Below are 22,228 nucleotides of genomic sequence, written 5' to 3'. Positions count from 1 at the left end.
GTAGACACTTTTTCCTTATGGAATTTAGTTAGGGATATGATCGATCCTAGACACGAGAGAATCAGATACTCTGAAAATGACCAACCCAAACTGGATCCCCCTTGGAAGCAGAAGTGCAAAGATTACAAGCCGCACTCACTTCCCTCTCTGTACAAATGCAATTAGTTCAGGCTCGACAGACTGGGCCTTTATTGGAAGCCCAATCAGAATGAAAGCCTAGATTACAATTAAGCTCTCCTCCAAGTGTGATTGAAGGGCTGGATCCACAGCCTGAGGCCCCTGTTGTAGCCCCTGTGACAGTCAGACAGATACCGGATGTAATAGATCAAAAGTCCCCCCTGCAAAATGTACAAACAGCCAATAGAGCAGGGGAAGATGTTACAGAATATGGTCTGACTTGTCCCGTGATAGAACAACAAGATGCCCAAGGAAACCCAGTGCGGGTTCATGTGCCTTTTGCCTTTAAAAGCTTGAAGGAGTTAAAAACTGCTTGTGCGCAGTACGGACCTAATGCTCCATTCACTCAGGCATTGCTTGAATCCTTAGCAACGGATGCTTTGCCGCCCAATGATTGGAAGCAGCTTGCTAGAGCCTGTCTGTCAGGAGGAGAGTACCTATTATGGAATTCTGATTTCGCAGTCTTTTGCCAAAATACCGCTGATCTCAATCATCAGCAAGGCATTCCCATCACTTTTGAAATGTTGCCGGGGAAGGGCAGTACCGTGACCTTCAAACTCAATTAAATTTTAACCCTGCTGCCTATGCTCAGACTAATGCTGCAGCACAAAAAGCATGGAGAAAAATCCCCATGCCGGGAAAAAGGGCTGAAGAATTTACTAAAATAGTACAGGGCCCTGATGAGCCATTTCAAGATTTCCTTTCTCGACTGTTACAAGCAGCTGGTAGGATATTAGGAGATTCCGATGCAGGATTACTCTCAGTAAAACAGTTGGCTTTTGAAAATGCAAATTCAGCATGCCAGGCTGCTATCCACCCGTACAGAAATAAGGGAGGTTTATCTGACTATGTTCATTTATGCTCGGACATTGGTCCGTCTTATACCCAGGGATTAGCTATGGCCGCAGCCTTACAAGGAAAGACAGTAAAAGAAATGTTACAACACCAACAGCAACAAAAAAGACAAAAAGGATCTGAAAGTTGTTTCAGGTGTGGGCGATCTGGACATGGCAAAAAATGGCCCTGATAGGTCAGACCAACCACAAACAAAAAACCCAAAACAACCCGGTCTGTGCCCAAAATGTAAGAGGGGAAACCACTGGGCCAATGAATGTAAATCCAAAAGAGATGCTTCTGGTAATCCTCTCGTTCCGGGAAACGGGAAGAGGGGCCAGCCCCAGGCCCTGTAACAATGTTATGGGGCGCTCCAGCAGTTTGTTCCCCAACAACAACAAAATTGTTCAAGAGCTCTTCAGAGCCACCCCAGGCAGTGCAGGATTGGACCTCAGTAGCGCCGCCTACACAAAACTAACGCCTGAAATGGGTGTGCAAGCTATCCCCACAGGGGTTTTTGGGCTCTACCACCTCAAATGATGGGGTTGGTTTTTGGGAGAAGCAGTACAACAATAAAGTGGATTATGATAGCCCCAGGCATTATAGACATGGACTATACCGGAGAAATTAAGGTTTTGACTCATTCACCTGGGGGTGTTGCTGTTATAGAAAAAGGACAGAGAATAGCCCAATTGTTATTCATTCCATATATCAAAATAGGTCAGGTTAAACAAAATGAACCTAGGGGAGAACATGGTTTCGGCTCATCAGATGCTTATTGGGTTCAAGCAATGAATCATCAAAGACCAGAAATGACTCGCACTGTTAATGGCCGCTCCTTTATAGGACTTTTAGATACGGGAACTGATGTATCTGTTATAACTGCTCAACAATGCCTGGCACATTGACCAAAACATCAAACCATAACTCAATTACAAGGAATAGGAATGTCACAATCACCAGAACAAAGTAGTGATAATTTAAATTGGAAAGATCAGGAGGGACATCGAGGGACTTTTCAACCATATATTGTAGCAGGATTACCTGTTAATTTATGGGAGAGAGACATCATGAGTAAGATGGGAGTGTATTTGTATAGTCCCAATCCACAGGTCACTAATATGATGTCTGACCAAGGCTTCCTCCCTGAAAATGGACTGGGAACAAACAATCAAGGAAGAAGGTCACCTATTGTCCCATCTCCTTTACCCCTTAGATCAGGACTAGGATATTTTTAGCTGGGGTCTCTGAGCGTCCTGTACCCTATACTGACACCATCACTTGGAAAAGTGATGCCCCAGTATGGGTAGATCAGTGGCCCCTATCAGCAGAAAAGATTCAAGCTGCCACACTGCTAGTACAGGAGCAACTTGAAAAAGGACACATTGTTCCCTCTAATTCTCCCTGGAATTCTCCCATATTTGTTATTAAGAAAAAATCTGGTCAGTGGAGATTGTTACAGGATTTACGAAAAATCAATGAAACCATGGCATTAATGGGAGCTTTACAGCCAGGCTTACCCTGCCCTGCAGCCATACCAAAAAACACATATAAAATTGTTTTGGATTTAAAAGATTGTTTTTATACCATACCTTTAAATCCTAATGATTGCCCTAGATTTGCATTCAATGTTCCTTCTGTTAATTTACAAGAATATTTTAAGAGATATCATTGGCTAGTGCTACCTCAGGGAATGGCTAATAGCCCTACATTATGTCAAAAATTTGTATCAGCTGCAATAGAACCTACCCAAAGGGCATTTCCAGATATTTACATCATCCACTACATGGATGACATACTCCTTGCCCACTCATGTGAACCAAGATTGCTTACTGCTTTTGCTCATTTACAGAAAAAACTCCTCAATTATGGGCTGGTTATAGCCCCAGAAAAAATTCAGCAAGTGTCTCCTTACTCTTATCTGGGATATTAATGCCTCAGGCCATTGTGCCTCAAAAAATACAAATCCGGTGAGATTGTATAAAAACATTAAATGATTTTCAAAAGCTACTGGGAGACATTAATTGGATTAGACCTCAGTTGTGGTTGACAACCGGAGATTTGCAACCTTTGTTTAATATATTACGAGGGGAAGCCGATCCTACTTCTCCCCGCGAGATGACTAAAGAGGGATTAAAGGCTTTAGATAAAGTAGAAACCGCCATAAATGAACAACAAATATTATATGTAGATTATACCCAACCCTGGGAGGCATACATTTTACACACAAACCTCACCCCAACAGCAGTTATTTGGCAAAAAGGACCCCTAAGATGGATCCATCTCCCTGTTTCTCCCGTGAAAGTGTTAAATCCGTATCACGAAGCTGTCCGCTGTTAATTCAGCTATGTCGGGGAGAATCAATTAAATATTTTGGAAGAGAGCCACAAACCATTATAGTTCCCTTTACTGTGCAGCAAATAGACTGGCTGTTTCAACATTCTAACACTTGGGGCATTGCACTTGCTAATTTTTCAGGAAAAATTGGTATACATTACCCAAACAACAAATTACTGCATTTTGCTATGACACATGCCTTTATCTTTCCTAAGATTGTTCAGCAACAACCCATTAAAAATGCTCTTATTGTTTTTACTGATGGCTCCTCTAATGGAAGTGCTACCTATGTTATTGGTGATCAACCACAATTTCATCACCTCCAGCATCAGCTCAAGTAGTTGAATTACGGGCTGTCAGTGCTGTATTTCAAGCCTTACACTCAGTTCCTTTTAATTTGTATACTGATAGCTACTATGGAGCTCAATCTGTAGATAAACTTGAAACTATAGCATCCATTAAAACTCAAAATAATGAAATTCAGGGGCTGTTCATTCAAATCCAAACTCTTATTAGACAACGTACAAATCCTCGCTTTGTCGGACACATTCGGGCCCATTCTGGGCTACCTGGCCCCCTCACTGAAGGCAATACCACAGCAGATCAGCTCACAAAATTGGTGGCCCTAACTAACATTGAATTGGCTGAACAATCACACAAGTCACACCACCAAAACTGTCGGAGTCTACAAAGACAATTCTAGCTTACAAAAGAAACAGCCAGACAAATTGTAAAACAATGCCCTATCTGTCCTGTACATCACTCTGTGCCACATTTAGGGGTTAACCCTCGGGGTATCATGCCCAATCAATCATGGCAGATGGACGTTACACACGTCCCTAGTTTTGGAAAATTACAATATGTACATGTAACTATAGATACCTTCGCTGGATTTCTCATGGCTACGGCCCAGACAGGAGAAGCCACGAAACATATTATTAATCACTGCTTGCATTGCTTCTCTGCTATGGGCATTTCAGAAATGATTATAACAGATAATGGTACTGGATATACCAGTAAAGGGTTTCAACACTTCTGCTCTCATCTCAATTTAACATCACACACAAAACCGGTATTCCTTATAATCCACAAGGACAAGGAATTGTTGAACGTGTTCATAGAATGCTAAAAGCCCAACTGAAAAAATAAAAAAGGGGGAGACCTACCCGGTCTCTCCACATACAATCTTAAATCATACTTTATTTATTTTATTTATTTTTTTTTATTTTTTTATTTTTTTATATTTATTATCTTTTTATTATGAAAATTTTCTAATATACACAAAGTAAGAAGAATAGTACAATAAATGTCCTATGTACCAAGCAGCTAGCTTCAATAAATATCAACACTTTGCCAACGTTATTTCATCTATTCTTTTCCTGCCCCTCGATTTTTTTGGAGTGTTTTAAGCAAAATCCAGATATCATGTTATTTCACCCATAAATACTTCAGTTTGCATCTTTAATTGACAAGGACATTAACAAATATACAACCACCATTCTATGTTTACATCTAACAAAACTGACCATACATAAATTAAACAAAATGGCTCCTAGACTCAGCTGTAGCCCTATGGAAGTTAGTAAGAGAGTGAAATAGAAGAGGGTAACTGATTAGCAATGGAAGCAGAGAAAGGCAGGACCAGAGAGGTGACAAGCCTGCACCATCAAGGCCTGTCCATGAAGTGCCTTAACCCATGAACAGAGGAGTAAATTATCTGAAGAGCAGTTCATTCCTAAAGCAGAAGTGGATATATCAGACTCCATGGTCATGACTAAGATTGTCTAACTGACTCCTTGACCTGGCTCTGTGCTCACCAAGCAACTTTCTGATAATAGTAATTTTTTTTCCACTATAGATTTTCCCAAAAGAACAGAATGCGCTAGTTAATAAAACAAGTATTAGGCAAATATTAATTGAAGGTCTATTATATACCAGACATCATTCTTGGCATAGTGAACAAGTAGTTGGTCAAACTGACACTTCTATTTTACATCATAAATTAATCAATTGCCTTTCTGGTTTTTAACAGTACTCTCTTTTTTTTTTCATTAGTAGCATTTAATGGGGACCTATTCTTTTATGATGAATGCTTTATATGGGCCATCTCATTCAATCGTAATTATTTATAATAATTACATCAGATGTCATGTGAAATCTCAAGGATTGTTCCTGGAATATAATAGGCATTAAACATGTTATGTTCTATTAATAATTCATTACATTAGAAAAAAGAAGTTAAAACTGTTTATCATGGAGTTATGATGGGAGATAGATTTTCTCACCCATGGTCTGGCCTTTGCAGAATTTCCACACAAACCTATTTTGTCATCTCTCACTTGTGTTTTGTCCCATTGCAAAGGTACCCTTCACATGCTCCAATACACCGTTCTCCCTGGCTCACTTAACATGATTGCTTTCCCCATCCCTTCTCTCCTATTCTTTCTCTCCTCTCTCCTAGACACAAGTCCAGTGAAAATCTTGCGATAGGCCTGTAATGAGATAAATTTCCCTCTTAAAACTGCTTTCGCTGCATCCCAAAAATTTTGGTAGGATGTATTTTCATTGTCATTTGTTTCTATGTATCTTTTCATCTCTCCTCTAATTTCTTCTTTGACCCAGTCCTTCTTTAAAAGTATGTTGTTTAGTCTCCATGTATTTGTGTTTTTTCCCGCTTTCTTTTTACAGTTGATATCCAATTTCAAAGCCTTGTGATCAGAGAATATGCATGGTATGATTTCAATCTTCTTAAATTTGTTGAGACTGATTTTATGTCCCAATATATGGTCTATCCTTGAGAATGTTCCGTGTACACTAGAAAAGAATGTATAGTCTGATGTCTTTGGATGAAGTGCTCTATATATGTCAATTATGTCCATTTCATCTAATGTGTCATTTAGGACTACTATTTCGTTATATATTTTCTGTTTGGATGATCTATCCATAGCTGTCAATGATGTATTTAAGTCCCCTAGTATAATTGTGTTTTGGTCCATTTCTCCCTTTAGTTCTGTTAGTAGTTGCTTGGTGTATTTCGGTGCTCCCTGATTGGGGGCATAAATATTGATGACTGCTATGTCTTCTTGTTGTACAGTCCCCTTCACCATTATGAAATGTCCATCTTTGTCCCTTGTTATCTTTTTCACCTTGAAGTCTGTTTCATCTGATATCATTATGGCTACACCTGATTTTCTCTGGGTACCATTTGCTTGGAGTGTCAATTTCCACCCTTTCACTTTGAGTCTATGTTTGTCCTTGTAGCTGAGATGTGTCTCTTGGAGACAGCATATGGTTAGGTTTAGTTTTTTTTATCCAATCTGCTACTCTGTGCCTTTTTATTGGTGAGTTCAGTCCATTTACATTTAGGGTGATTATTGATATGTGAGGATTTCCTGTCATTCTATCTTTAGTTTTCTGGTAAGGCTGTGTCTCCATTGTTTCTTTGACTTTTTGTTGTTGTCTATTATTTCTGTGTGGTGGTATTCTATGATGTTTCCCTCTGTTTCTTCTTTTATTTCAGTATATATTTCAGTTCTGGATTTTTTTTGAGTGGTTACCCTTAAGTTTATGTAAAAGAAAGTTTGACATTTAGAGTATTCCATTTTCTTCAGCACGCTTACTTTCTCCATTCCCATATTCCGGTTCAGGCCTTTACTCTCCCCTTTTTTGAGTTGGTTGCCACAAATTGTCCCTGTTGATGGTGGTCGAATAGCCTCCTTTAGTATTTCTTGTAGTGCAGGTCGTGTATTAGAAAATCCCTTCATGTTCTGTATGTCTGGAAAGGTCTTTATTCCTCCTTCATATCTAAAGGATATCTTTGCTGGATATATTATTCTTGGCTCATGATTTCTCTCTTTCAATAGTTTGAATATTTGGTTCCACTCCCTCCTGGCTTGTAGAGTTTCTGCTGAAAAATCTGATGATAATCTAATGGGCTTTCCTTTGTAAGTTACCGTCTTCTTTTCCCTGGCTGCCTTGAGGATTCTTTCTTTGTCGTTGATTTTAGACAGCTTCAATACAATGTGCCTTGGAGAAGGCCTGTTGGGATTGAGGTAACTAGGTGTTCTATTTGCTTCTTGGATTCGAGGGTCCAGTTCTGTCCACAAGTTTGGGAAGTTCTCATCGACAATTTGTTTGAATATATTCTCTGTTCCCTTCTCTCTTTCTTCTCCTTCTGGTATGCCCATTATTCTTATACTGTTCTTTCTGATGGAGTCAGAAAGTTCTTGTAGAGTTCTTTCATTTCTTTTAAGTCTCAAGTCTCTTTCTTCTTCTATCTGTGTCATTTCCAAGTTTCTATCTTCGATGTCACCGATTCTTTCCTCCATCTGGTCAACTCTACTACCTAAGCTGGTTATTTCATTCTTAATTTCTTCTATTGAGTTCTTAATCTCCAGAAATTCTATTTGGTTCTTTTTTAAAATTTCAATCTCTTTCGTAAAATGCTCATGCTGTTCTTTGATTGTGTTTCTGAGTTCATTTAACTGCCTGTCTGTGTTTTCTTGTATCTCGTTGAGTTTTTTCAGAACTGCAATCTTGAATTCTCTGTCATTTAAGTCACATATTTCTGTATCTTTAAGTTCCTTCTCTGGAGATTTTTCACTTTCTTTCTGAGCTATCTTGTTGCCTTGGTTATTCCTGGTGATTACTGGTTTACTATTTCTCTTCCTAGACATCTACAGGAGTGACTTCTGCAACAAGTTGCTAGGAAGAGGTCTTTCTTTTGTTTTCCAGTACTTGTTGGTAGAATGTTTTACTTTTTCTCTGACTGCAGGCTTTTTTTCCCCTCTCTCACAAGGTAGTGCTATGTTTTCTCTGCACTATTCCTGCTTCTCACACACTAGGGGGATTCCCTGGGAGACGGGCTTCTCCTCTGTTAATAGTTCATCCAGGTCACAGGGCGCAGTGTCCCGGTGGGTATGCGGAGAGCTTTTGATGTTCCAAAGCTCTTCCAGCTCCTGATTCAGAGCCCGTATGTTTCAGCAGTTCTGTTTACTCCTGCAGGGATCTGCCCAGATAGGTGGGGTCAGGGGCGGGGTGAGCTGTGAGAGGTGGCCCAGAGCAAAGGCGGCGATCACCACCACAGCCGGTCCTGCTTCCACAGCTCTCTCCCCTTTGCCGGAACTAGTTGGGCTGTGAATTTGTGTCTGTGGGCCACAGTTCTCAAATATAGCAAATTTTCTGTTGTTTTGATCTGACACTGCTACTGTTTCGCTTCTAGCACCGTGAGGTGGGGGCAGGGCGAGCTCTGGGAGGGGAGGGAGGGGCAGCTAGTCTCAGTGCCTAAGGCTCCGTTCTCTGCTCCGCAGTGCGGGCTTAAACCACCGTTTTCAGCCTTTTTTCCTCAGTCTTTTCTCCGAGGTCTCTGCCGTGAGCGTTGGGTTCAGCCGTGGTATATGCTGTCCCCTCAGCCCTGTGGAGCCCTGGTGGAGCCCTAGCAGTCCTATCTCCCACAGCTGCGGTAGTTCCGGGAAGCAGCGAGCTCGGCACACTGAGCTGGGTCTGAGTCCTGCGCCCGCGCGGCTCCATCTCCACGAACTTCTCCATTTCCTCCTCCCCCCACTCGCGCAAATCTCCCACCTGTAGGTGATTTCAGTCAGTAGTGGGCCTCTTCGTCTTGCCTGTCTGCTGTGCAGGGAGTCCTTTGTGGAGTTTTTGTTGTTCGATTCTTTGTAAATTCCAGGGTAGCTTTACAGAGGCTCACCTCACACCGCCATTTTTCCAGAACCAACAGTACTCTCTTATAAGTTTGATTATTCTCTTATTTATTTTAAATTTTTTAAATTTGGATGCACGGGGCAGATCTGCCGCAGATCGCTTGTGGCATCCCACTACTCAACATGATTACGCATATGTATAGTGCAGGGACCCTCTTGACAATAACTGGCATGGGCCAGATCCAGACCTCATATGGGGACGAGGACATGTTTGTGTTTATTCACAGGATAATGGAGGAGCACGGTGGCTGCCGGAAAGGCTGGTGCGTTCTGCTGCAGATCCTACTGGGAGTCTTGACGGTCCTGACCTCAGCTGATGGAACCACGTATTGGGCTTACATCCCTGATCCCCCCCCCTTGCATCCCACCATATGGGAAGGACCCCCAGACTGTAGATCCTTGTGAAAAAGAGAAGCGCACAAGCAGCAAAACTGCATTATGGAGAGACTGTTACATTGAACACTGGAGGTATCCCATCCCAAAGTTTAATAGATCCTTCATAGACTGGTCCGGAGGAAATGTGACACATCAAAACCCCGGACAATTGGGAATAGTTGCAGGCCTATGGTGGGCTGATTCCTATCCCCAACATCATATTTGGAAAATAGCCGGAGCATTAGATGCCATGGAATTGGCAGCTAAAACCCCCTCCAGTAAAGTTACTATTAGACAAGAAAATGTTACTGCCTGTGTCAGACCCCCACATGTACTTTTGATAGGCAATGTCACCATTCATGTTATAGATAATTCTCAGTTCAATGTTTCTTGTATAAACTGTAAACTTAGTAGCTGTGTCACATGGCTCCCCCAAAAAACAGAGAGTCATGGTATTACATCAATCTTCCTTTGTGATATTACCTGTTAACATGTCTGAAGAATGGCATTCTGACAAAGGATATCAAGTAATAGTAAAGTTAGAAGTGGCTCTTTCAAGACCAATTCGAGCCGCAGGGCTTAGTGTAGCTGGGATAACTGCTTTAATTGTGCTCATAGCCTCCTCTGTAATGGTGGCAGTTTCTCTATCCCAGACAGTTAAAACAGCTGCTCATGTAAACTCATTGTCTAAAAATGTATCCACTGCTTTAGGTACGCAAGAACTCATAGATCAAAAATTAAGCGCAAAAATCGATGCCTTATACGAGATGATATTTTGGATGGGTGAGGAGGTACAAGCCCTAAAAATTAAGACAAGTTTATCTTGTCATGCAGAGTACACTTGGATCTGTGTGACAGCAAAACAATATAATCAATCTGAGACACCTTGGGATAAGGTGAAAAAACACTTATTAGGCATCTGGCATCATGAAAATGTTACTCTTGACCTTATCCAATTTCATAAAGAGGTCTTGACACTGCAAGAGACCTCTCCTTTAAATACTGATATAGCTGAGACGCTCAACAACCTTGTCTCTAGCTTTCACAATGTATTTCCATCGTACTCTTCAATGCTTCAATTTATGGCACCCCTTGTAATTCCGCTTGTTGTGATCCTCCTGATACTATGTTTCCTCCCCTGCATCACAAAAGCTGTGATCAGGACAGTCACAGATATTTATGGAGAAATTCACAAAACAAGGCTCCACATGGCTAATAAACCAAAAGCCACTGCCCCTGTCTAACCCCAAAGGAGATCGGTAGCCAATGACGGGTAACCAGTAAGCGTTTTTACAACCTAAGACAGGAATCGATCGTTGTGATGATCGATATCCCATGTTGGGTAAGTAAAGGTGTCTGTACTGACTACCTAAGCCAGACACGATCTCAAAAAAATAAAAAAGGGGGATACGTAGGGAGCTGGAGCATTAAGGGTTAAGAAAATGTAACTTCAAGCAGGGGATGGGAGGATCGCTGTGGGGAACTCTGATAAGCATAAAAAACAAACAGGGGACTGTTCCGGAAAAATGGCAGCATGAGGTGAGCCTCTGTAAAGCTCCCCTGGAATTTACAAAGAATCGAACAACAAAAACCCCACAAAGGACTCCCTGCACAGCAGACAGGCAAGACGAAAAGGCCCACTACCGACTGAAATCACCCACAGGTGGGAATTCGCGCAACAGGAGGGAGGAGGAAAGGGAGAAGTGTGCGGAGATGGAGACGCGCGGGCGCAGGAACAGACCTAGCTCAGTGCTCCGAGCTCGCTGCTTCCCGAAACTACCGAAGCTGCCAGTGAGGGAAGAACTCGGACTGCTAGGGCTCTGCCTGGGCTCCACAGGGCTGAGGGGACAGCATATACCACGGCTGAACCCAACGCTCATGGCAGTGACCTCGGAGAAAAGACTGAGGGAAAAAGGCTGAAAGCGGTGGTTTAAGCCCTCACTGCGGAGCAGAGAACGGAGCCTTAGGCACTGACTAGCTGCCCCATCCCACCCCTCCCATATCTCGCCCCGCACCCACCTGCCCTGTGCTAGAAGCGAAACAGTAGCAGTGTCAGATCAAAACAACAGAAAATTTGCTGTTTTGAGAACTGTGGAACTCAGAAACAAATTCACAGCCTAACTAGTTCCGGCAAAGGGGAGAGAGCTGTGGAAGCAGGACCGGCTGTGGTGGTGGTCGCCGACATTGCTCTGGGCCACCTCTCACAACTTACCCCACCCCTGACCCCACCTATCTCGACAGATCCCTGCAGGAGTAAACAGAACTGCTAAAACATACGGGCTCTGAATCAGGAGCTGGAAGAGCTTTGGAACATCAAAAGCTCTCCGCATACCCACCGGGACACTGCGCCCTGTGACCTGGATGAACTATTAACAGAGGAGAAGCCCGTCTCCCAGGGAATCCCCCCAGTGTGTGAGAAGCAGGAATAGTGCAGAGAAAACATAGCACTACCTTGTGAGAGAGGGGAAAAAAAGCCTGCAGTCAGAGAAAAAGTAAAACATTCTACCAACAAGTACTGGAAAACAAAAGAAAGACCTCTTCCTAGCAACTTGTTGCAGAAGTCACTCCTGTAGATGTCTAGGAAGAGAAATAGTAAACCAGTAATCACCAGGAATAACCAAGGCAACAAGATAGCTCAGAAAGAAAGTGAAAAATCTCCAGAGAAGGAACTTAAAGATACAGAAATATGTGACTTAAATGACAGAGAATTCAAGATTGCAGTTCTGAAAAAACTCAACGAGATACAAGAAAACACAGACAGGCAGTTAAATGAACTCAGAAACACAATCAAAGAACAGCATGAGCATTTTACGAAAGAGATTGAAATTTTAAAAAAGAACCAAATAGAATTTCTGGAGATTAAGAACTCAATAGAAGAAATTAAGAATGAAATAACCAGCTTAGGTAGTAGAGTTGACCAGATGGAGGAAAGAACCGGTGACATCGAAGATAGAAACTTGGAAATGACACAGATAGAAGAAGAAAGAGACTTGAGACTTAAAAGAAATGAAAGAACTCTACAAGAACTTTCTGACTCCATCAGAAAGAACAGTATAAGAATAATGGGCATACCAGAAGGAGAAGAAAGAGAGAAGGGAACAGAGAATATATTCAAACAAATTGTCGATGAGAACTTCCCAAACTTGTGGACAGAACTGGACCCTCGAATCCAAGAAGCAAATAGAACACCTAGTTACCTCAATCCCAACAGGCCTTCTCCAAGGCACATTGTATTGAAGCTGTCTAAAATCAACGACAAAGAAAGAATCCTCAAGGCAGCCAGGGAAAAGAAGACGGTAACTTACAAAGGAAAGCCCATTAGATTATCATCAGATTTTTCAGCAGAAACTCTACAAGCCAGGAGGGAGTGGAACCAAATATTCAAACTATTGAAAGAGAGAAATCATGAGCCAAGAATAATATATCCAGCAAAGATATCCTTTAGATATGAAGGAGGAATAAAGACCTTTCCAGACATACAGAACATGAAGGGATTTTCTAATACACGACCTGCACTACAAGAAATACTAAAGGAGGCTATTCGACCACCATCAACAGGGACAATTTGTGGCAACCAACTCAAAAAGGGGGAGAGTAAAGGCCTGAACCGGAATATGGGAATGGAGAAAGTAAGCGTGCTGAAGAAAATGGAATACTCTAAATGTCAAACTTTCTTTTACATAAACTTAAGGGTAACCACTCAAAAAAAATCCAGAACTGAAATATATACTGAAATAAAAGAAGAAACAGAGGGAAACATCATAGAATACCACCACACAGAAATAATAGACAACAACAAAAAGTCAAAGAAACAATGGAGACACAGCCTTACCAGAAAACTAAAGATAGAATGACAGGAAATCCTCACATATCAATAATCACCCTAAATGTAAATGGACTGAACTCACCAATAAAAAGGCACAGAGTAGCAGATTGGATAAAAAAAACTAAACCTAACCATATGCTGTCTCCAAGAGACACATCTCAGCTACAAGGACAAGCATAGACTCAAAGTGAAAGGGTGGAAATTGACACTCCAAGCAAATGGTACCCAGAGAAAATCAGGTGTAGCCATAATGATATCAGATGAAACAGACTTCAAGGTGAAAAAGATAACAAGGGACAAAGATGGACATTTCATAATGGTGAAGGGGACTGTACAACAAGAAGACATAGCAGTCATCAATATTTATGCCCCCAATCAGGGAACACCGAAATACACCAAGCAACTACTAACAGAACTAAAGGGAGAAATGGACCAAAACACAATTATACTAGGGGACTTAAATACATCATTGACAGCTATGGATAGATCATCCAAACAGAAAATATATAACGAAATAGCAGCCCTAAATGACACATTAGATGAAATGGACATAATTGACATATATAGAGCACTTCATCCAAAGACATCAGACTATACATTCTTTTCTAGTGTACACGGAACATTCTCAAGGATAGACCATATATTGGGACATAAAATCAGTCTCAACAAATTTAAGAAGATTGAAATCATACCATGCATATTCTCTGATCACAAGGCTTTCAAATTGGATATCAACTGTAAAAAGAAAGCGGGAAAAAACACAAATATATGGAGACTAAACAACATACTTTTAAAGAAGGACTGGGTCAAGAAGAAATTAGAGGAGAGATGAAAAGATGCATAGAAACAAATGACAATAAAAATACATCCTACCAAAATTTTTGGGATGCAGCAAAAGCAGTTTTAAGAGGGAAATTTATCTCACTACAGGCCTATCTCAAGAAACAAGAAAACTCCCAAATAAATAACCTCATGTTACACCTTAAAGAACTAGAAAAAGAAGAACAAGTAAAACCCAAGGTCAGCAGAAGAAAGGAAATACCAAAAATTAGAGCAGAACTAAATGAAATAGAGAACAAACAGACAATAGAAAAAATTAATGTGACAAAGAGCTGGTTCTTTGAAAAGATTAACAAAATTGACAAACCCTTGGCTAGACTTACTAAGATAAAAAGAGAGAAGACACTGATTAACAAAATCAGAAACGTAAAAGGGGAAGTTATCATGGACACCACAGAAATACAAAGGATCATCCAAGAATACTATGAAGGACCATATGCCACCAAATTCAAAAACCTAGAAGAAATGGATAAGTTCTTAGAAACATATAGCCTTCCAAGGCTGAACCATGAAGAACTGGAAAATCTAAACAGACCGATCACCAGTAACGAAATTGAATCAGTCATCCAAAACCTTCCCAAAAGCAAAAGTCCGGGACCAGATGGCTTCACTAGTGAATTCTACCAAACCTTCAAAGAGGATCTAATACCAATCCTGCACACACTCTTCCAAAAAATTGAAGAAGAGACAGTACTCCCTAACTCATTTTATGAGGCCAACATTACCCTGATACCAAAACCTGGTAAGGACAGCACAAAAAAAGAAAACTACAGACCAATATCTCTGATGAATACCGATGCAAAAATCCTAAATAAAATTCTAGCAAATCGAATACAACAATGCATTAAAAAGATTATTCATCACGACCAAGTGGGATTCATCCCCGGGGCACAAGGATGGTTCAACATACGCAAATCCATCAATGTGATACATCGTATAAACAAAATAAAGGACAAAAATCATATGATTACATCAATTGATGCAGAAAAAGCATTTGACAAGATACAACATCCATTTATGATTAAAACACTTAATAAAATAGGTATAGAAGGAAAATACCTTAACATAATAAAGGCCATAAATGACAAGCCCTCTGCTAATCTCATAATTAATGGAGAAAAACTGAAGCCCTTTGCTCTATGTTCAGGAACACGACAGGGATGTCCCCTGTCACCTCTGCTTTTCAACATCGTGTTGGAAGTCCTTGCCAGAGCAATCAGGCAAGAGAAAGAAATAAAAAGCATCCAAATTGGGAATGAAGAAGTTAAATTATCACTCTTTGCAGATGACATGATGCTATATATATATATAGAAAACCCTAAAGACTCCACCAAAAAGCTATTAGAAACAATCAACGAATACAGTAAAGTTGCTGGCTACAAAATCAACGCACAAAAGTCCATTGCCTTCCTATATACTAACAATGAAATCTCAGAAAAAGAAATACAAAAAACAATTCATTTTGCAATTGCAACAAAAAGAATAAAATACCTAGGAATAAACTTAACCAAGGATGTGAAAGATCTATATGCTGAAAACTATAAGACTTTTTTGAAAGAAATTGAAGAAGACACAAAGAAATGGAAAGACATTCGGTGCTCATGGATTGGAAGAATCAACATAGTTAAAATGGCCATATTACCCAAAGCAATATACAGATTCAATGCAATCCCCATCAAAATTCCAAAGGCATATTTTAAAGAAATAGAACAAAAAATCATCAGATTTGTTTGGAACCACAAAAGACCCCGAATAACCAAAGCAATCTTAAGAAAAAAGAACAATGATGGAGGTATCACACTCCCTGACTTTAGCTTGTACTACAGGGCTACTATAATCAAAATAGCATGGTATTGGCAGAAAAACAGACACATAGAACAATGGAATAGAATTGAGAACCCAGAAATAAAACCACATAAATATGGACAGATAATTTTTGACAAAGAAGCTAAAAACATACAATGGAGCAAAGACAGCCTCTTCAATAAGTGGTGCTGGGAGAATTGGATAGCCACGTGCAAAAGAATGAAACTGGACTGCTATCTGTCACCATGTACCAAAATTAATTCAAAATGGATCAAAGACTTAAGCATAAGACCTGACACAATAAACTGCATAGAAGAAAACATAGGTACTAAACTTATGGACCTTGGGTTCAAAGAGCATTTTATGAATTTGACTCCAAAGGCAATGGAAGTTAAAGCTAAAATAAACGAATGGGACTGTATGAAACTTAAAAGCTTCTGCACAGCAAAAGAAAGCATTGACAAAATAAAGAGGCCACCAACTGAATGGGAGAAGATTTTTGCAAACAGTGCCTCTGATAAGGGGCTAGTATCCAGAATATACAAGGAACTCATGCAACTCAACAACAAAAAAACAAACAACCCAATTGAAAAACGGGCAGAGGATCTGAAGAGACATTTCTCCAAAGAGGACATACAAATAGCAAATAGACATATGAAAAAATGCTCAACATCACTAATCATCAGAGAAATGCAAATCAAAACCACAATGAGATATCACCTCACCCCAGTCAGAATGGCTATCATCAACAAGACAAATAGTAACAAATGTTGGAGAGGCTGTGGAGAAAAAGGAACCCTCATACACTGTTGGTGGGAATGCAGACTGGTGCAGCCATTATGGAAGGCAGTGTGGAGGTTCCTCCAAAAATTACGAATAGAATTGCCATATGACCCAGCAATCCCTCTCCTGGGTATCTACCCAAAAAATCTGAAAACATTTAGAGATAAAGACACCTGTGCTCCAATGTTCATTGCAGCTTTGTTTATGGTGGCCAAAACATGGAAACAACCAAAATGTCCTTCGATAGATGAATGGATAAAGAATTTGTGGTATATATACACAATGGAATACTATTCGGCGGTAAGAAAAGATGACATAGGAACATTTGTGACAACATGGATGGATCTTGAGAGTGTAATGCTGAGCAAAATAAGTCAGACAGAAAAAGCAGAGAACCATGTGATTTCACTATGTGGTATATAAACCAAAAGCAACAAAAGAACAAGACAAACAAATGAGAAACAGAAACTCATAGACACAGACAATGGTTTGGTGCTTGCCAGAGGGTAAGGGGTGTGGGGTGTGGGGGGTGGGAGATGAGGGTAAGGGGGATCGAATATATGGTGATGGAAGGAGAACTGACTCTGGGTGATGAACACACAATGGGATTTATACATGATGTAATACAGAATTGTACACCTGAAATCTATGTAATTTTACTAACAATTGTCACCCCAATAAATTTAATAAAATAAAAAAAATTAAAAAAAAATGCTGTTCTTGTTTTTACTGATGGCTCCTCTAATGGAAGTGCTACCTATGTTATTGGTGATCAACCACATGTAATTTCATCACCTCCAGCATCAGCTCAAGTAGTTGAATTACAGGCTGTCAGTGCTGTATTTCAAACCTTACACTCAGTTCCTTTTAACTTGTATACTGATAGCTACTATGGAGCTCAATCCGTAGATAAACTTGAAACTATAGCATCCATTAAAACTCAAAATAATGAAATTCAGGGGCTGTTCATTCAAATCCAAACTCTTATCAGACAACGTACAAATCCTCGCTTTGTCGGACACATTCGGGCCCATTCCAGGCTACCTGGCCCCCTCACTGAAGGCAATACCACAGCGGATCAGCTCACAAAATTGGTGGCCCTAACTAACATTGAATTGGCTGAACAGTCACACAAGTTACACCACCAAAACAGTCGGAGTCTACAAACACAATTCCAGCTTACAAAAGAAACAGCCAGACAAATTGTAAAACAATGACCTATCTGTCCTGTACATCACTCTGTGCCACATTTAGGGGTTAACCCTCGGGGTATCACGCCTAATCAATCATGGCAGATGGACGTTACACACGTCCCTAGTTTTGGAAAATTACAATATGTACATGTCACTATAGATACTTTCTCTGGATTTCTCATGGCTACGGCCCAGACAGGGGAAGCCACGAAACATATTATTAATCACTGCTTGCATTGCTTCTCTGCTATGGGCCTTCCAGAAAGAATTAAACAGATAATGGTACTGGATATACCAGTAAAGGGTTTCAACACTTCTGCTCTCAATATAACAACACACACAAAACGGGTATTCCTTATAATCCACAAGGACAAGGAATTGGTGAACGTGCTCATAGAATGCTAAAAGCCCAAGTAAAAAAAATTAAAAAGGGGGAGACCTACCCTGTCTCTCCACATACAATCTTAAATCATACTTTATTTATTTTAAATTTTTTAAATTTGGATGCACGGGGCAGATCTGCCGCAGATCGCTTGTGGCATCCCACTACTCAACATGATTACGCATATGTATAGTGCAGGGACCCTCTTGACAATAACTGGCATGGGCCAGATCCAGACCTCATATGGGGACGAGGACATGTTTGTGTTTATTCACAGGATAATGGAGGAGCACGGTGGCTGCCGGAAAGGCTGGTGCATTCTGCTGGAGATCCTACCTGCGTTCTTGGGTGGGCAGAGGGACTAGAGTCCCCGCAGGACAGGGACCGACAGACAGAACGGGAGGAGGAGTAGGAGGAGCGAGGTGGAAATATGCACGTATATGTGCATGTATATATCTAGACATACAGAGAGACATGGACAGAGACAGAGAAAGAGGGGGCTGGCACACGGGGAGAGATCTCCTGAACGAGAGCCAGAGCCCAACAGGCATGTCACAGAGCCAAACAGACAAGGGGTGGGAGTTCAGGGGGGGGGAGGGATGCACAGGCTGGGACACGGACTGGGACAGACGCACTGAGGCTGTTTTGAGGTGGCAGCTTCTCCACCGAAGTGTGGTCGTGCCCGGGGCTGGGCTCAGCTAAGGAGGAAGTGCCCTGGCGTTGGCAGTCACCATTGAAGCCCCCGGGGCGGGCCGCCAGGGTCTCCGGAGTGCCGGTGGGCTCCGAGCCCCGCCCAGGAACCTGCCCGCGGGAGGAGAGTGGCAGCCCCCAGGCACCCTGGTTGTGAGGGTTGCGTGCCTGCGTTCCTGCTCTTCCCCTTGTGGCGGTCTCCCCTGGAGTCGATGGCGCGTGGTGTGTTGGGGTGCTGCTCCCGCCGTCCCCTGGTTTGTCCCGGCTCTTTGTGCCCTGTGTGTCGGGGACACCGTGGCCGGCGGGAAGGGAGGGCTCCTGGCTCTTGTGGGAGACGGGAGGGGACGCGCGGGGGTGTGGGGAGAGGTGCCTGCCTGCGGAGACAGAAGACTCCGGTGGGGCGGGGCGGGTGGGCGTCCCGTTTGCCCAAGGACACGCAGATCCTGTGTCTCGGGGCCCAGGGGCAGGCACAGGGATGGTCGTCCCCTGGGCTCGGGTCGAGGTGCAAAGGACCTGCACGTCCTGAGATGGAGCAAGACTGGTGGAGGCCTGCGCCAACAGGCAGCCGTGGTCATGAGCATTGGTGGCTACAGCAGCTGGTGCGGGAGCGGGAGGGAGCGCGGCAATGGCGGCGGCGGCGGCGGCGACTGCGTCTCGGAGAAGGCCTGCGGGCTGTCGGCCTGCGGTAGCGAAGAGGACTGAGAAGAGGGTGTGGGGGGAGCCGGGGCCGACGGGCCTGGCGTGCGGCCCGGGCTGCGAGCTTGTAGTGCCGGGCTACTGAACCGCCGCTGGCCAGGGGGACCTTCGGCTGGCTGGGCGGCTGCAGAGGGGCAAGGGGCGGCAGGGGTTCGGAGGGAGCCAGGCCGGGGCGGCGGCGCCAAAGGAGAGGCGAGCAAAAGCCTACAGGTATTCCCAGGTGGTCTCCCATCCAAGTACTAACCAGCCCCCTCCCTGCTTAGCTCCCGAGATCAGAGGAGATCGGGCGCGTTCAGGGTGGTATGGCCATAGACGATGGGACTCGGCTCCCCGCGCCCCAAGAGCCTGCTCCCGGCCTGCCTCTTGAGCTCGCGCCATGCAGATGCGCGGCTCCGGTGGCGAGCATCGACCCGCTGGCCGACTCTGCCAGCACCGCGTCCCCCCACCCCAGTCCGGCTCCCCGCCTCTTCCGAATGCCCCTGGCGTGGGCAACGGGCTACTCCTGGCCATCAGCGAGGCCCCTTGGCGCCACCCGAGGCTCCACGGAACTCTGCCACTTCCCTGATGGTGCCAGAAGTCGTGGAACTCTGACATCCTGGGACTCCCCGTCCCCCTACGCCACCAGGTTTACCCCCAACCGCATCCCCAACGCTGGTGGAGGCCTGCGCTTGCAGGCAGCCCTGTGCTTGGGAGTTGTGGGAGGAGCCGGCGGCGGCGACGGCGGCTGCGGCGGCGGCGGCGGCGGGAGAGGGCGGGGCTTGCAGCGGAGGCAGGGAGCCCTGCGGCTGGAACTGGAGGGGGTGCAGCGATGGTGGCAGAGGTGGTGGGGGCGGGGGAAAGGGCAGCACAGGCGTTGGCGGGAACTGGAGGGAGTGCGGTGATGGCCGAGGCAGCGGCGGAGGTAGGGAGCGCGGCGGCTGGAGCTGGAGGGGGTGCGGTGAGGGCGGCGGCGGCTGCTGGGAGCGGGAGGGAGCGCGGACATGGCGGCCGCGGCTGCGCTGGCGGCGAACGGCTGTTGACCGATGGCCTGGGGGAGCCAAGATGACTAAGAAGAGGGTGTGGGGGTGTCGTGCGGGAGACCCTGCTCGCTCCGCCATTTGTCGTGTGGAGCGGCCTGCGGGGTCTCTGGTCCCGCTCCCCACATAAGAACGCAGGATATGGTGAGGCCTGAAAGGAACACCCACGGAGCCATAGTTAGGGGAGTCATACCACTATGGTCTCACTGGAGGCTGGGTTCATCAGATATGCGACCTGCCGTCCGCCTTTCTGCCAACCGACCGACCGACGAATCTCCTCCACTCTCCTCGACTCTCTTCCGCTCTCTCGGCTCTCAACATCCCCTAGGGTGGCCATGGCAGTTGTAACTGCATGGATCCGTCGCCCTACATACAGTGTAAGAATAGCAACCAAGGATCCAAAAGCACTCGCAGGTGCAGTATCCAAAACCAGATCTCTCATGCTGGCAGTAAAAAGCTCGTCATCTGGGCCCTGCATGTTGAGGTCAAAAATAGCATATCTCATACCCATTTCACGGATTATTTGCATAAGTTCCGTATATGACTGCCATTGACTCACAGTATCTGGCAGCTCGCCAGCCTGTTCCCATACGGTGTGTACCGCAGCAGTGAGCCACGCCATTAGAGAATGGTTGCCCTGGTTGTTGGCCAACCTATGGCAGTTTTGTAACCTTTGTCACAGGGACGGATGCACTGTCACGAAGGCTAGCTTTTCCATCTCGCCTGGGGAGCAGAGAATGCTGTCTGCTCCCTCATCCCATAAACGTAACAGCCAAGCCGAGACTGGCTCTCCAGGGCGCTGTCTGTACCGCCTCCCCAGCTCCTGCAACTCAGTGGAAGTGGAAGGGGGGTAGGTTGTGAACTCAGTCACAGCTGGGTTGCCGGCAGCAACGCCCCCAGGGCCCAAAGGTTGCTCACGTTTTACCCTTTGCTTCAAGATTGGCCGGGCTTGGGGGTTGGGAGCTACATTGTCTCCACTTGCTTCCTCCACCTCTGCCTCAGAGTCTCCACCTTGAGGCCCCTGTTCTAACAGGCAGACCCGGGCTTCCAGCGCTTCCAACCAGGACACCTGGTTCGGCACCCGGGCCATTTCATTAAGCCCATTTTCCGTGTTGAGACTCAAGGCCGTGAGGAACATCCAGCTCACCGTGCCAGGTGTCTGAGTGGGTGGAGTCCTCCACGGCAGATGTCCACAACTCTCGGAGCTTAAGGCCGCAGCAGATTACTGAAATGAACACAATGCCGTCCATGGCCAAGAGGGTGATGTGCCAGCTGGAGGCTTGAGTCTCCCAGGCAGACCGCGCCTCCCTTTCCAGGTGTCACTCCTCATGGGCCTCCCGAAGCTGGGCTCTCACACGCACAAACTGCTCCACCATACTTCGGTAGGTTTTGGCCGGCACCGTACCCTACTCGCTGCGCCATTTGTCGTGCGGGAGACCCTGCTCGCTGCGCCATTTGTCAGTCGGTCGGTTGGCGGAAAGGCGGATGGCTTGTCGGCGTCCGGTGGGCCCAGCCTCCAGTGAGACCATTGTGGTATGACTCCCCTACCTATGGCT

The 22,228-nt window shown here is 44.3% G+C and overlaps 1 protein-coding gene and 1 pseudogene across 1 annotated transcript; one reads left to right on the top strand and one right to left on the bottom strand.

Annotated features, from left to right (window-relative positions):
- Positions 1-700: 700 nt before the first annotated feature.
- Positions 701-9,382, top strand: LOC148757071 (endogenous retrovirus group K member 10 Gag polyprotein-like; the record flags this gene model as incomplete). The annotated part of the gene is made up of 3 exons (XM_088801508.1): positions 701-1,113; positions 5,108-5,115; positions 9,246-9,382. Coding segments are annotated over 3 exons (558 nt in total), but the record flags the coding sequence as incomplete, so codon positions are not given.
- A 10,468-nt stretch (positions 9,383-19,850) lies between these two features.
- Positions 19,851-19,970, bottom strand: LOC148757070 (5S ribosomal RNA; annotated as a pseudogene).
- Between the last annotated feature and the right edge of the window lie 2,258 nt (positions 19,971-22,228).

Source organism: Rhinolophus sinicus, chromosome 10, assembly GCF_057876585.1.
Source record: "Rhinolophus sinicus isolate RSI-liver-muscle chromosome 10, RSI-T2T, whole genome shotgun sequence".
In the NCBI taxonomy this organism is placed as follows: domain Eukaryota; kingdom Metazoa; phylum Chordata; class Mammalia; order Chiroptera; family Rhinolophidae; genus Rhinolophus; species Rhinolophus sinicus.
This window is presented reverse-complemented; position numbering and strand designations above follow the sequence as displayed.